The sequence below is a fragment of the Rhododendron vialii genome, chromosome 4a (genome assembly GCF_030253575.1).
Source record: "Rhododendron vialii isolate Sample 1 chromosome 4a, ASM3025357v1".
NCBI classification, from domain to species: domain Eukaryota; kingdom Viridiplantae; phylum Streptophyta; class Magnoliopsida; order Ericales; family Ericaceae; genus Rhododendron; species Rhododendron vialii.
The window spans coordinates 12,421,749-12,436,614 of NC_080560.1; the positions used below are offsets into that span (position 1 = coordinate 12,421,749).

Here is a 14,866-nt window from a genome sequence, read left to right on the forward strand (position 1 = left end):
ATCCGTTTGAATGGGTGAGAAGATTTTATTTTTCTGATCATTTAATTCTAAAGAGTCATAATTAAATTTTGACTCTATGGCTCTCGTTGGTTAGTCCTAAGAGATATTTGATTCTACGACTTTCTTAAGGCTAATCAACGACAGTTCTATAGTTAAAATTTAATTATGACCCTTTAGAATTAAAAGATAAAAAAAATAAAATCTTCTCACCCATTCAAACGAATTGAAATTTGGAACGAGAGGAGGGTGTGTGGAGAGAAGAACGTGTGTCAGTGGATTTAATGCGTCAACGGGGCTAAACTTTCTGATTGACAATTTACCCTGAAGGCAGATTTTTATTAGTGAGAGGTACCACCAGGCAAAGTAGACGTGTTGTCCTTGGGGCAACCAATAATTTCTCAGTTCTTTTTAGCTTTTTCCCTTTTACTTATTTATTTTATTCATTACAAGTACGTGGGCATAAAAGTAAAATCAAGTTTTCCGTTTACAGGCGTCACCCGACAAGAGGCAGAGGGGAGGACAGTGCAATTTCAGGAATGAGGGGAGGTCAGTGAAATTTACCCTAAATTAAACCGAAAATGATGTAAACCAACTTGCGGACCTTCCCATGTACTGTATTAATAAGACCACAACAAAGCTACAGTCTCTCATATCTTTTCTCTGCACAATCTTAATATATAATAATTGGCTAAGAAATGAAGACGCAAGCAACGGTGGAACTGGTGTTCATACCTTCCCCTGGGATGAGCCACCTGGTTTCAGCGGTGGAGATGGCGAAACAGCTTGTCGGCCGAGACGACCGGCTTTCGATTACAGTCCTCATAATGAAACGGCCGTTTGACAAATCCAAGGTCAGCTCCTCCACTCAATCGCTGCTACTCACGGCGGCCGACGATCGGTTAAAGTTCGTGTACCTCCCTCTGGATGAGGCGGCCGCGGCAGAGCTCCAGTCCAAGTTCCCCAACAACTTCATGTTGGAGTTCATCAAAATGAACAAGCAGCACGTGAGAGATCACGTGAGAACGATGGTCTCCACCGGGTCGACTCGGATCGCCGGGTTCATCGTCGACATGTTCTGCACCCCGATGATGGACGTGGCGGTCGAGTTTGGAGTCCCGTCCTACGCCTTCTTCACTTCCAACGCGACGGTTCTAGGCCTCTCTTTCCATTTGGAGTCCCTCAGCCCGGACGAATACCATGATCTTACTGAGTTGAAGGACTCGGACGCTGAGTTGGAACTCCCGGGTTTTGTGAATTCAGTCCCAATCAAGTTGTTGCCTGTTTCGTTTCGGGACAAGGAATTTGGGTCCAGGTTCATGAACATTGCCAAGACGTTCAGGCAAACAAGGGGTATTATGGTCAATACGTTTGAAGAGCTGGAATCCAATGCGGTCAGGTTCCTCGCAGAAGACGATAAGGTCCCGCCGGTGTACCCTGTGGGACCGGTGATCCACCTCGTTAACAATACAAACGAGCAAGAGGAGGAAGCGATGGAGATCATGAAGTGGTTGGATAATCAGCCGCTGTCATCGGTTGTATTCTTGTGTTTTGGGAGCATGGGTAGCTTCGGAGGAGACCAGGTCAGTATATGCATCATACCGTTTGAATCATACATGGTCGGTTTCATTTATTTATTATTGTTAGTATTAGTATTTTTAGTATCGTAATGTACAAAGAAACCGAGCCGTTTAATAATTTAAAAAAAATTGAGTGGTTATGTGTAAAATCAGTTTAATTCAATATGTGGAGACGTTAGATTCAATCTTTTATTTTTTCATGAATGTGAAATTTATGGGTGTCAAATGGGCGAATTTGGGTCAAAAGGAGTAAGTTGTAAGTAAGTTGGGTCTTTAATGGGTCATTGACCCATTTAGACCCATTAATTATGAGTCTAATTACACATACCCAACACAACCCATTTATTTAAAAGCACACCCAACCAGTTCATTAACCCAATTACATACTATATACTAAAATGACTAAAACATATGTACACTAAAATGACTATATTACTCCTGTAAATTTAAAGAACTAAAATATCATGTACACTAAAATTACCATACTATCCCTCACCACTGTACACTTAATTACCATATTGGTCGCTCTTAATTACCGAATCGTAGCGTATCCAAGTGGCTTACTTTTTGTCTTTATTCAAATATTTTTCGCATTTGTTAGTTTTTTTTTAAATTTTTGAGGATTATTGCTTTGTCATGACGAGAATAATTTAAAAAGTAAAAAATTACGATCAAAATTAATATTTTTTTGAATAAAGACAAAAAAATTGGTCTATTTTTATCTTCATTCAAAAAATTTAGGTTTCGCTCATAATTTTAGTTTTTAGATTCCTCCCGTCATGTCGAAGCAATAATTCACAAAAATTAATAAAAAACCAAAAAAAATGAAAAAAAAATTAAATTATGATCAAAAAAGTAAAAAATTATGATGGAAACTCATAAATTTTTTCAAAAAGACAAGAATAAGTAATTTTTTTGTCTTATTGACTTATTTTTATCTTTACTCAAAAAATTGTAAGTTTCGATCAATTTTTTTAACTTTTTCGATTCCTTTCGTCGTAAGGAATCAATAAGTTACAAAAGTTTGACGCAAAACAAAAAAATGAAAAAAAATTGAATAAGAACAAAAAAATAAGTCACTTAACTTTTTAATCCAAACCCTATGCGGAACTACTATGAGAGAAACTTATTCACGGTAAAGCGCAATTTCATCAGTCCATTCGCATAATCGATGGATGAGATGTGTTTTCAATTTTGACTGATCAAAATAATTATTACCAGTCACAATTGATTTTTAATTCGAATCGTTCAAAATATTTTTGGACACGTGTAATTTAGCACAGAAGAATTGAGAGAGAGAGAGAGAGAGAGAGAGAGAGAGAGAGACCTGGTACCTTCATTCCCTGTGAAATTTGGTACCTTCATTACCAGTGAAGTTCGGTAAAGAGATGAGAATTTTTGGTGGGTTACTTTCATTATCTATTGGGTCATTTAAGTTGATCCAATTGATGTCCAATTAAGACCCGACTAATAATAGGTTAGTTGGGTTTGAACTCATTCTTACTCAACTAATAAATGGGTTGGGTTGGGTCTATTTTTTAGTTGATGGGTCTGGGTTTGTTAATGGGTCTGGGTTCAAATTGCCACCGCTAGTGAAATCTGAATGAAAACTGAAAAATTAGATTGAGTAGTTCACATATTATATTGAACTGATTTTTCACAGGCCCTCTCAATTTTTGTTTTAAATTATTGAACCGCTTGGATTATGCGTGCGGGGTTCACGTTGTCGATACGTACGGTCGGTCTCCTAGGTCGGCTTCCGTAGCAAAATTGTTTTAGTATAACTTCTTTTTTTATTTTTTAAATTTCTTGTCGTTAACTTAAAAATCTCAAATAAATCTTTGACTTGATATATCAAGAAATTTAAAGAAATAAGCACGGATATACTTAATTTTTTGAATAAAATTTACACATTTTTCTGTATTTGGTGGGGTGACCGGGAGGTCTAGTGGTAGCGGCCGCTACGACAAGAATTTTAGAAAATGCAATTATTATATGTTGAAAAAAAATTTATCCCCAACTTATATAGTCTCGCCACTGCTAGGTTTTTTTCCATATTTTTTATTAAATACTAGTCATAAATCTTCTTCTTTTTTTAAGAAATGAGACCCAAAAAAGTATTCTAAAACTAAATTCAATGGGTCAAAGTGAAATAATATAAATGATGATGTATAATTAAAAAAAAAACTCCACATTAATTCTAACCCAAAATAACTTAACCTAAAAAATTAAAGAAATTTAATTATAATGTCACTCCCCAAATTTATAATACCACTCTCAAAAGGGAGTGCGGTTATCAATTTGAAAAATTCATATAGGGATCTAGAAAGTGACATTATAAATTTGGGAGTGGCATTATCTTTGTGCATTTCGATACTCTGGACTATTAATGAGAAGTATAGTAATGTGCACTTCATAAATTGAATTGAGTCTGTAGGTTTGTTCTCTCTGATGCCATTTGGTTTTGATTTTGGGGTATGGTTTCACAACAAAACACGTATAAGGGAGCTACTGTTTAAGTGGTACTCTGACAGCAGCCGCTTCGTATATATTGCCAAAGGTTAGATGTGTCTCCAATCCTCTCCCGTTCATACTCCCAATAATTGGGGACTACATGACTTCTGCTATTGTTGTTATTGTTGGAGTGACATTATCAATATCCAAAATTAAAGTTAGTCTTTTTTCATACTTCATGTGTAAAAAAAAAACATCATTTACTATAGTTGTTTGTTATATTATTTTAATTTTTTCTAGAGCCAATGACTATTAACATTGTAATACCCAAAATTATAATTAGTCTTTTTTCATACTCCATGTGCAAATGAAAAACATCATTTACTATAATTTTTGTTATGTTATTTTATTTTTTTTTAGAGCTGATGACTATTAATATTGTTGTTGAAGTGGCATTATTAATGTCCAAAATTAAAATTAGTCTTTTTTCATACTTCATGTGCAAATGAAAAATATCATTTACTACAGTTTTTGTTATGTTATTTTAATTTTTCCTTGATCCAATGACTATTAATATTGTAATGCATCTTTTTTATTTTTTTAGTATACATTTCATCACTACTAGGGTAAAATTCTGGTTTCGTCCCAAAGATAGAGTATGTTGAAGTTCATTAGAAACTAGTCGAATCTCATCCAAAACAATGAACAAAATCACAAAAATTTTTGAGCAAAGAACCTTAGAAACTAGTCGCATCTCATCCAAAACAATGAACAAAATCACAAAAATCTTTGAGCAAAGAACCTTAGAAACTAGTCGCATCTCATCCAATATTTATTACTTCATTGAACAAATGTTCACAAGAGATTAAAAATGTTATACAACGAATTATATATAGTTAATCCCACAGTTTAATTTGTGTGCTTATATATTCGGTAGACACTAGGTCTCATTATTCCAAAAAAAAAAAAACAACTCTGTCGCAAAGACATATATTTTGGCGAGAAAACCCATATTTTTTTATCAAAAAGAGACCAAAAAAAAAATTTATTTGGTGACAAAATATAAGTTTCCTCAGCAAAAAGTACCATTTGGTGAGAAAATACAAATTTTGTCGCCATATATAAGACCTAGTTAATTTTTTACATTCAAAAAAGTTATACTCCCTCCGTCCCTTATTTAGAGTCCAGTATTCCATTTTGGATTGTCCCTTTATAAGTGTCAATTGTGTAAAGTTAGTGGGCAAAAGTTGGTGCATTGTCTATTTTGTCCCTAAAAGTATATTCCAATTTGAAGTGTTAATGAGTAAAAGTGTAATGATGATGGGAAGTAGGAAAAGTAGAGGAAAAAATTGATGTGAAAAGTATAATGATAATGTCTTTTTAATAAGTTGGAATTACGAAACAAGACACTTAAAAAGACACGGATGGAGTATTATCTATAAAAAAAAATCATATATATAGTACATCGACTAATTTGAAAATTTCTGATAAAATGGTAATTAAATATGTTATATTTTGCAATATTATCACCAAAATGTTAAGTGGCTCAACGGAAGGAATGGTAGTTTGGAAATTGGAGGTCGTGAGTTCCATCCAATATGACAACTTGCAAAACCAAAATTCTTTTTTTTTTTTTGTGATCCGTCGAAACCAAAATTCATTTTACCGGTTTTGTGTCACTGTCAGCGATGAAAATGACATGTTGGCGACAAAAATATTTGTTGCTAATTCTAACATACACTTTTTTTTTTTGATAAGTAATTCTAACATACACTTTGTATTATGGAACGACGTACAAGGGGCTAAGCATTTAACGGCTAATACTTTTGGTGACGAAATGTGATACCCTAGCAAAGCGATGAAATCGTTTCGTCACCAAAATGTCATAATTCATATAAACACTGGACTTACGGCTCCCTTGCAAGTTGCACATATAGTCCATCTTCCAATTCAATGCTCATATTCGATTGAAACAGATCATAAGTTTGAGGTTACAGCATACACTCCACTTTTCCAAATAACTACTCCCTCCGTCCCTTTTTTGTAGTCCTGTATTCCATTTTGGGCTGTTCCTTAATAAGTGTCCATTTTGTAAAGTTAGCAGGTAAAAGTTGGTGCATTATCTATTTTATCCCTAAAAGTAGATTTCTTTTTGAAAAGTAAGTGAGTAAAAGTGTAATGATGATGGGTAAGTAAGAAAAGTTGAGGAAAAAGTTGATGTGAAAGGTATAATGATGATGTTTTTTTAATAAGTTGAAATTACGAAGTAGGACACTTAAAAAGGAACGGATGGTGTAATTTTTAAATCTAAAGGGTTAGAGAATTGTTGTTATTAACTTGTATCTCCATTGCAGCTAAAGGAGATAGCTCAAGCCCTAGAGCAAAGCAGCCACCGGTTCTTGTGGTCAGTGCGACGGCCTCCTTCGAAGGGCAAAGGAGAGATTCCAGGGGAGTACCAAGACTTGAATGAAGTACTACCGAAAGGGTTCCTAGAACGTACGAAAGAGATTGGGAAAGTGATTGGGTGGGCCCCACAAGTGGCGATACTATCTCACAAGGCGGTTGGAGGGTTCGTGTCGCATTGTGGGTGGAACTCAACATTGGAGAGCTTATGGTGTGGAGTGCCAGTGGCCACTTGGCCAATGCATGCCGAACAACAAACAAATGCATTCCAATTGGTTAGGGAATTAAGGCTAGCTGTGGATATAAAGTTGGACTACAGGAAGGATATTTATACGTCCGATAGTAGCAATGCTATGTTAGTGACAGCAGAGGAGATAGAGAATGGAATAAGGAAACTAATGGAGAGTGAGAACGCATGTGGAGAAGAAAGAAAGAATAGGGTGAAGGAGATGAGTGAAAAGAGCAAAGTTGCTGTGGTTGAAGGAGGGTCATCGTATAGCTCTATAGGACTATTGATCGAAGATTTCATGAAGACCACATGAATGTGCAATTATAGAGTGGATTGAGACAACACGTGATAGTGCTCAAGGAGCACCCATTAAATTTCATTCCACTGACAGGAAGTTCAGTAAACAAATATTTGTACCCTAGCATGTAAGGAATGGGAGAACTTGCTTTTGATCTTATTTGGAATCCTCTCTCTCTCTCCATATGGAGTACCTTCTTTTCTGAAATATACTTTTTTTTTGTCACTCGATAAATATCTAGCCTACTTTTAAGAGGATGAAAAATGGGTACTGTTAAGTAAGACATGGGTGGGGCAAACCCAAAGAACACCAAGCACTCGTGCTCCGGGTGAGAATCAAATCTTCATCTTCAATGTTAAAGAGGTGAAAAAGATCTAGCCTTTGGGTTGCAAGCCCGTTGACAAGGATATACTTTGAAACTGTGAAAATGTGATGTATAAGTTTGATATGAGCTTCATAAATAAATTTACAACTGACCGTACGGAAAAAATAAATGCAAAATAATGCTCCATTTGTCTCACTTTAAATGTTACGGAAATCGGTGCATTTTTCAAATCCCAAAAATATTTTTTTATATAGTATTTTTTATTTTTTCTCCCAAATTAAAGTATTCATTGAGTACTTTAAAGTTTAAACTGATGTAAAAAAATAAAAAGAATATTATATAAAAATAGATATTGATGGATGGCCGCCTGAAACTCGCAATGGTTGAGCGTTGGCTCATAAGCCCATGTGAGTGCGCAAAAACCAAACCATTGGAAAATGCCAGCATCGAGAAGATAGCGAAGCCTGCCTTAAGGAGTTTGAAAATGTACGGGCCTTGTTCATTTGGTAATTTTGAATATTTTAGTTTTGGCAGTGGATGGAGAGAGAAATATGGTAATAATTGAAAAGAGAAATAGCGAGTGCAAAGAAATTGAGAGAAAAATGAAATTAATAATTGAAGAAATAGTATAATAATTGGAGAAAGATATAGAGTAATGATTAGAAAATAAAATAAAATATCAAAACGAACAAGGCCACGAATTTTTGTATGAGTTATTTAAAGTGAAACGGAGGAAGTACTAGATAAGTTGAATATAAATAGATTAATTGTTTTTCTAACCTAAGGAGTTGAATATAAATAAATCAAGTAGGTTGTCGAGATGAGACTTCTTACTTCCGAGAACTCAAGGTCGGTCCTGATTGTGCGGTCCACCAAATGAATCTGACCGTAAAATATATACTTCATCCGTTTTAAAATGAATGATCTTTTTGGGTTCTATGTCATTTTAAAATATATATATATATATATATATATATATATATATATATATATATATATATATAATAGTGTTAGTCTGTGCCTACGGCACTACGCATCCCGGTTGGAAAGGGATGGCAGTTGTGTGATTTAGGTGAAAATCCTGGGCACTTAACCGGGAAGTGGGATGATGCACTACAGCCTTTGGATCAAATGAATCTAAGCTTTTCCAATAACTTGTCCCCACACCCTTCTGTTTTATAATAGAGATCTTTCGATTTGTGAGTTTTACGTGATTTTAAAAATTTTGTTTAATAAAACTAATTAAAATCTATCAAACAAAATCTATATTACATATTTTTTAATACTCATATTGAAAAATATAATCATTAAAAATAACACGTTTTTTTAAAAAAGTCACTCATTTTGAAAGGGAAGAAATATTACATAATGCGACAAATTTTTGTTACATTTTGAAACCATATTCCGGCAATGAAAATCTACAGAAGGGACAAAACAAGTAGGAGTATAAAACTAGAACTGGGAAGACTTGAACATCTTGGAAAGTGCCACTGCCAGCAAAGACATGACATCAATTCCATTGTACTACTTCCGTTTTAAATTGAATGACAATTTTTGACATTTGTTTTAATTTTAACTCTTTATATCTTTTAATAGAATCGGAACCGAATTAAAAACGGATCGGTCTTACAATTTGGTTAAGTTCTGGCTCCTAACTTTTTAGAACATTTTGAAATGGTTTAGTTACTAATTTTCTAGAGAACCGAACCAATTCGAATCATGTACACCCCTAATGGGTACGAGAAGGACCCACAATAGTACAACTATAGTCCAAGTTGTACCGGACTGGACGGGATCCTCCCCAAAAGTCGGACTGCTGCCAGCAAAGCCATGACATCACCTTCAAATAAATATCAGAAATGCTAACCACACATATAGTATGTGCACAGATCGTGCACATATAGCTCTGTGGGGTCCACAATAAGGTTCCCACTAACAATCCAAGCCGTCCAATAGTTTTCAAATAATTTTCTAAGCCATCAAGCTATAAACAACTTTATCGGATACCTCTAAATGCTTGATCCAATAGTCTAAATGTTTCTGTAGATTCTAAAATCCTAAAGTCTAAGAGAAAATTTGAAAGATCAGATTAAGTATTTAGAGGTATTGGATTGAGCTGATATTTTATGTGATAACTTAAAAAATTATTTTAAAAATAATGGACGGCTTGGATTGTTTGTGAGAACCCCGTAATGGACCCCACAGAGCTGTATATACATGATCTGTGCAAATACTCTCTGTGTGGTTAGTAGCATTTCTGGTTCCCATACCATTACCAAGCAGAGAATCTGTTCACACATACTATTATTAATGCACAGATTTTACTACGGGATTCGCCATTGATTTCACACAAATGAAGATGTAAAATATATTTTTGAGAGTTTCTGCTAAAAATCAAATCAATTCGATATCTATCGAAACTCGATTCAATCGTCTAACTTTTCATTTAAATTTCAGGTTAATAAGAAATTAGACGATTGAATCGAGCATCTATAGATATTGAATTGAACTAATTTTTCGCAGTGACCCTTGAAAAAGCATTTTACATTTAACGAAAGGCTCGAATTATTTATATAAAACCCATGATGACACATCAACAAAATCAAATACACAATCTGTGCACAGATTATCTTTCGCAGAGTTCATTACCAAGTTGTTCTTCAATTTTTTCAACACTTGTAAATTAAACCAACTTGCATACCTTCCCATGTACTGTATTAATTAGGTGGTGTTCCGGTTTCTCGAAAAAGGAACTTTTAGAAAAAGAAAGTAATTTCAAGCTCAAAAATTATGCATTTACACAAATAATTTTTCTATCAATATGGATCTTGTTTGATAGATCTCATTGAGATCTTTTATACGGTGCAAAAAAAATTAAAAAATTATTTTTCATTTTCATTATATTTGAGTTTGAAATTTGAAAAAAAAGTACTTTTTCAAAAAGAAGGAAAAATGGAGAAAGTACTTTTCAAAAAGAAGGAAAAGTTAGGCTCCGTTCCAGAAACCTTCTTAAAAAATAAGCAGCTTATTTCATATTTTCAAACTTAAAAATAATGTAAATGAAAAATAAATTTTCAAATTTTTTTTCATCGTATTAAAGATTTAAGATCTCACCGAGATCTTTCAAATAAGATCCATATTGCATATTTTTAATAAGAAATTGAATTCTACGCTCCCATTTTTGACATTTACACTCCTTTTTTGGATTTTAATATTGAAAGTGTATGTAATTTTTTTGCTAGAAGACAAAAAAATGAGTGTAGATGTCAAAAAAGGGAATGTAAATGTCAATTTCCTTTTTAGAATTCAATAAATCCATAATTTTTAAGTTTGAAATTGCCTTCTTAAAAAATAAAGACTTTTTTTCACTTCTGGAACGGACTCTTAGACCACAACAAAGCTACAGTCTCTCGTATCTTTTCTCTACATAATCTTAATATTCTTTCCTCGATATAATAATTGGCTAAGAAATGAAGATGTCAGCAACGGTGGAACTGGTGTTCATACCCTCCCCTGGGATGGGCCACCTGGTTTCAACGGTGGAGATGGCGAAACAGCTCGTCGGCCGAGACGACCGGCTTTCGATTACAGTCCTCATAATGAAACGGCCATTTGACAAATCCAAGGTCAGCTCCTCCACTCAATCGCTGCTACTCACGGCGGCCGAGGATCGGTTAAAGTTCGTGTACCTTCCTCTGGACGAGGCGGCGGCGGCGGAGCTCCGGTCCAAGTTCCCCGACAGCTTCATGTTGGAGTTCATCAAAATGAACAAGCAGCACGTGAGAGATCACGTGAGACAGATGGTCTCTACCGGGTCGACTCGGATCGCCGGGTTCGTCATCGACATGTTCTGCACCCCGATGATGGACGTGGCGGTCGAGCTCGGAGTCCCGTCCTACGCCTTCTTCACTTCCAACGCCACGGCTCTAGGCCTCGTTTTCCACGTGGAGTCCCTTAGCCCGGACGAATACCATGATCTTACTGAGTTGAAGGACTCGGACGCTGAGTTGGAACTCCCGGGTTTTGTGAACCCAGTCCCAATCAAGGTGTTGCCTGCTTCGTTGCGGGACAAGGAATTTTGGTCCAGGTTCATGAGCAATATTGCCAAGAGGTTGAGACAAACAAAGGGTATTATGGTCAATACGTTTGAAGAGCTGGAATCCAATGCGGTCAGGTTTCTCGCGGAAAACGATAATGTCCCGCCGGTGTACCCTGTGGGACCAGTGATCCACCTCGTTAACAACAAAAACGAGGAAGACGAGGAAGCAACGGAGATCGTGAAGTGGTTGGATAATCAGCCACTGTCATCGGTTGTATTCTTGTGTTTTGGGAGCATGGGTAGCTTCGGAGGAAATCAGGTCAGTACATACATCACACATGGTCGATGGTTTAAGTTGTTATTTGTTTATTTATTTATTATTATTAGAGATATAATTTTGTCGTTCCTTTTTTTTTAATGTCATTTTCCTGTAAGTACCAAAAAAACACATGTAGGAGAGTGACGTTATTAAAAAATGGAGTGGCAAAATCAGCAGCCTATTATTAGTAGCATTGTTAGTATTATACTCCATTCGTCCCAAATTAGATGTCAATTTTTGATATCTGTGTCAATTTCAATTCTTTATATCTTTCAATATGGATCTCAAAAAATATGCAATATATATATTGTTTGATAGTTCTCGATTAATTCTATTATACAAAGTTTTTAAACTCATGAAAAACATTATAGATTGAAAGATATAAGTAATGAAAAATGACACGAGTTTCAAAAATTGTTATCCTTTTTAGAACGGAGGGAGTATTTTTTTTAAAAGATATTCTTCTTGCTATTAAATAAAAAATCTCAATTAGATCTGTTGATTCCAATATTTGGACTGTAGATCCGAGCACATCGACAGGACTCTTGCCAAGTCCGAATGATCACGCTGAGAGTCTTTGGGAAGGATTTCTTTCAAAACAAGTCCAGTCCAAGGACCGATGGTGTTTCCGGTAGTAGACCCTCCAACGATCAAGTTGGTCGGAGAAAGACATAGAGAAATTATTGAAAAAGAGAAAATAGAGTGTCTACCTCAAATCGTGAGTGTGGGTGGTTTTTATAGGCTTGGCGCAGGACATGCACAAGTATGATTTAGTGACAAAATATGAGTTTCCTCAGCAAAAAGTACCATTTCGTGAGTAAATGCGAATTTCGTCGCGACATCTAAAACCTACTTAATCTTTTACATTCAAAAAAATTATATTATCTAAAACAAATCATATAGCTTGTACGTAGACTAATTTGGAAATTCCTAATAAAATTATACATATCTTATATCGCTGTTAGTGACGAAAATGACATGTTTGGTGACAAAAAATTTCATTGCTAATTCTAACTCACTTTATACTATGCAATGACGTATAAGGGACAAAGCGTTTAATCGCTAATACTTTTGGTGACGAAATCCGATCCGATACTCTAGCAAAGCGATGAAATCGTTTCGTCAACAAAATATTATATAAACACTGGACTTACGGTCCCTTTCACATATATATAGTCCATCTTCCAATTCAATGCTCATATTCAATTGAAGCAGATCTTAAGTTTGAGGTTACAACATACACTCAACTTTTCCCAGTAAGTAATTTTTAAATCCAAAGGGTTAAAGAATTATTGTTATTAACTTGTATGATCTTCTTCATTGCAGCTAAAGGAGATAGCTCGAGCCCTAGAACGAAGCGGCCATCGGTTCTTGTGGTCAGTGCGACGGCCTCCTTCAAAGGTCAAAGGAGAGATTCCAGGGGAGTACCAAGACTTGAATCAAGTGCTACCAGAAGGATTTCTGGAACGTACGAAAAAGATTGGGAAAGTGATCGGGTGGGCCCCCCAAGTGGCGATACTATCTCACAAGGCGGTGGGAGGGTTTGTGTCGCATTGTGGGTGGAACTCAACACTGGAGAGCTTATGGTATGGAGTGCCAGTGGCCACTTGGCCGATGCATGCCGAACAACAAACAAATGCATTCCAGTTGGTTAGAGAATTAAGGCTGGCTGTGGATATAAAGTTGGACTACAAGAAGGATATTTATATGTCTGATAGTAGCAATGTTATGTTAGTGACAGCAGAGGAGATAGAGAATGGGATAAGGAAACTGATGGAGAGTGAAAACGAATGTGGGGAAGAAAGAAAGAAGAGGGTGAAGGAGATGAGTGAAAAGAGCAAGGTTTCTGTGGTTGAAGGAGGGTCATCGTATAATTCTATAGGACTATTGATCGAAGATTTCATGAAGACCACATGAATGTGCAATTGTAGAATGGATTAATTGAGACAACACATGACAGTGCTCGAGGAGCACCCATTAAATTTCATTCCACCGGTAACAAGTTCAGTACTCAAATATTTGGACCATATTTATCATGTAAGCAATGAGAACTTGCTTTTGATCTTATTTGGAATCTCCCCCCTCCTCTTTTATTGTTCACATTTTACTGTCAAGTGATGAAGTTTAACTTTCCAGTGGTGTCACGGGCCAACTCTTGTTATTTTGGCGGAATGTTGCTCTGTTAGGCATTTGTGACTACGTCCGATCCAATAAACCCGCCTAATTCAACTTTAACAGTGTTTATCGTTCACCCGTCTTATATTTCCGGGGCCATGGCTTTGTCAAGCAAGAACAAGTACCCCCACTAATAAATTTCCTCATCACTGATGCAAACCAAAGACTTGATGCCACCCAAGTCACTCTATGCAGAACAATGGCCACTACGCGCCTCTAGCTGCCTGAGTAGTTTAAGGTAGTCAAGTGTAGCATTTTGTAGTTTAGGGATAACTTAAAAAAGTGTGATAGTTGAAGGAAACAAGATACAATTAAGCCTACATTTGAATTATGATCTGATAGACGTGCAAATACAGCAGCATTTCCAAAGTTTACTTCGGACTAAACTTCAATGCCTATCTCTTTGAGTGGAAGTTCCAATCTAAGTGAATTAAATTTCATCAAACCTAATTAAGTATGGAAAATTTTTCAGTGCCGAGCGGGTATCACGTGGTGCCCGCTCGCACATCTGAGGTCGTCCATTACGTGTTTGAACTGCTCAGAATTGGAGAGAGAAAAAGAAGAGAGAGTGTTGGGGTGAGAGGAGTGAGAGAGAATTTTAATCCGAGCCGTCCAAAAGTATATCGGACGGCTCGGATACGTCAAGCGAGTACCACGTAAGATATACCCGCTAGGCACTGAAAAATCACTCATCTCTCTCTCTCTCTCTCTCTCTCTCTCTCTCTCTCTCTCTCTCTCTCTCTCTCTCTCTCTCTCTCTCTCTCTCCCGATTTCTAGACCTAAAATAATGGGTTACCCCAAGCGTAGGGCTGAAATCGACGTAGCACAATATCCAGTAAGTCCGGAGTCGAATCCACTAAGGACGGTGAAGTGTGTGCTGTGGAACCTCGGGTTGTAGTATTAAAATAGCTCTTAGGTAGCCACCCATTGTCTTTTAGTTAATTAATTAACTAATATTAACAGATAACTTGCTCAAACGATTAAAAAGAGAGGCACGGTCGAAGGAAATTCAGCGCTCGCTACCCAATCAGAATCCACTCGCTTTTC

At 36.1% G+C, this 14,866-nt stretch overlaps 2 protein-coding genes and 1 non-coding gene across 3 annotated transcripts; all 3 read left to right on the plus strand.

Annotated features, from left to right (window-relative positions):
* The first annotated feature begins 649 nt into the window (after positions 1 to 649).
* Positions 650 to 7,171, plus strand: LOC131323179 (anthocyanidin 3-O-glucosyltransferase 2-like). The gene is made up of 2 exons (XM_058354863.1): positions 650 to 1,580; positions 6,386 to 7,171. The coding sequence occupies exons 1-2, from the start codon at positions 696 to 698 to the stop codon at positions 6,974 to 6,976; spliced, it is 1,476 nt and encodes a 491-aa protein (XP_058210846.1). The 5' UTR covers positions 650 to 695; the 3' UTR covers positions 6,977 to 7,171.
* Positions 3,965 to 4,073, plus strand: LOC131324975 (small nucleolar RNA snoR100). The gene has a single exon (XR_009199551.1). It is a non-coding gene; the product is annotated as a small nucleolar RNA snoR100 (small nucleolar RNA).
* Positions 7,172 to 10,678: 3,507 nt separating the features above from the next.
* LOC131324376 (anthocyanidin 3-O-glucosyltransferase 2-like) lies at positions 10,679 to 13,711 on the plus strand. The gene is made up of 2 exons (XM_058356320.1): positions 10,679 to 11,644; positions 12,971 to 13,711. Exons 1-2 carry the CDS (start codon positions 10,757 to 10,759, stop codon positions 13,559 to 13,561), a joined length of 1,479 nt encoding a protein of 492 aa, XP_058212303.1. The 5' UTR covers positions 10,679 to 10,756; the 3' UTR covers positions 13,562 to 13,711.
* Positions 13,712 to 14,866: the final 1,155 nt, after the last annotated feature.

Excerpts from the sequence above, each read along its gene's own strand:
- LOC131324376 (XM_058356320.1), top strand. The coding sequence starts at position 10,757 with ATGAAGATGTCAGCAACGGTGGAACTGGTGTTCATACCCTCCCCTGGG. Across the intron at positions 11,645-12,970 it reads GTAGCTTCGGAGGAAATCAG|CTAAAGGAGATAGCTCGAGC; the intron begins GTCAGTACATAC and ends TCTTCATTGCAG.
- LOC131323179 (XM_058354863.1), top strand. The coding sequence starts at position 696 with ATGAAGACGCAAGCAACGGTGGAACTGGTGTTCATACCTTCCCCTGGG. Across the intron at positions 1,581-6,385 it reads GTAGCTTCGGAGGAGACCAG|CTAAAGGAGATAGCTCAAGC; the intron begins GTCAGTATATGC and ends TCTCCATTGCAG.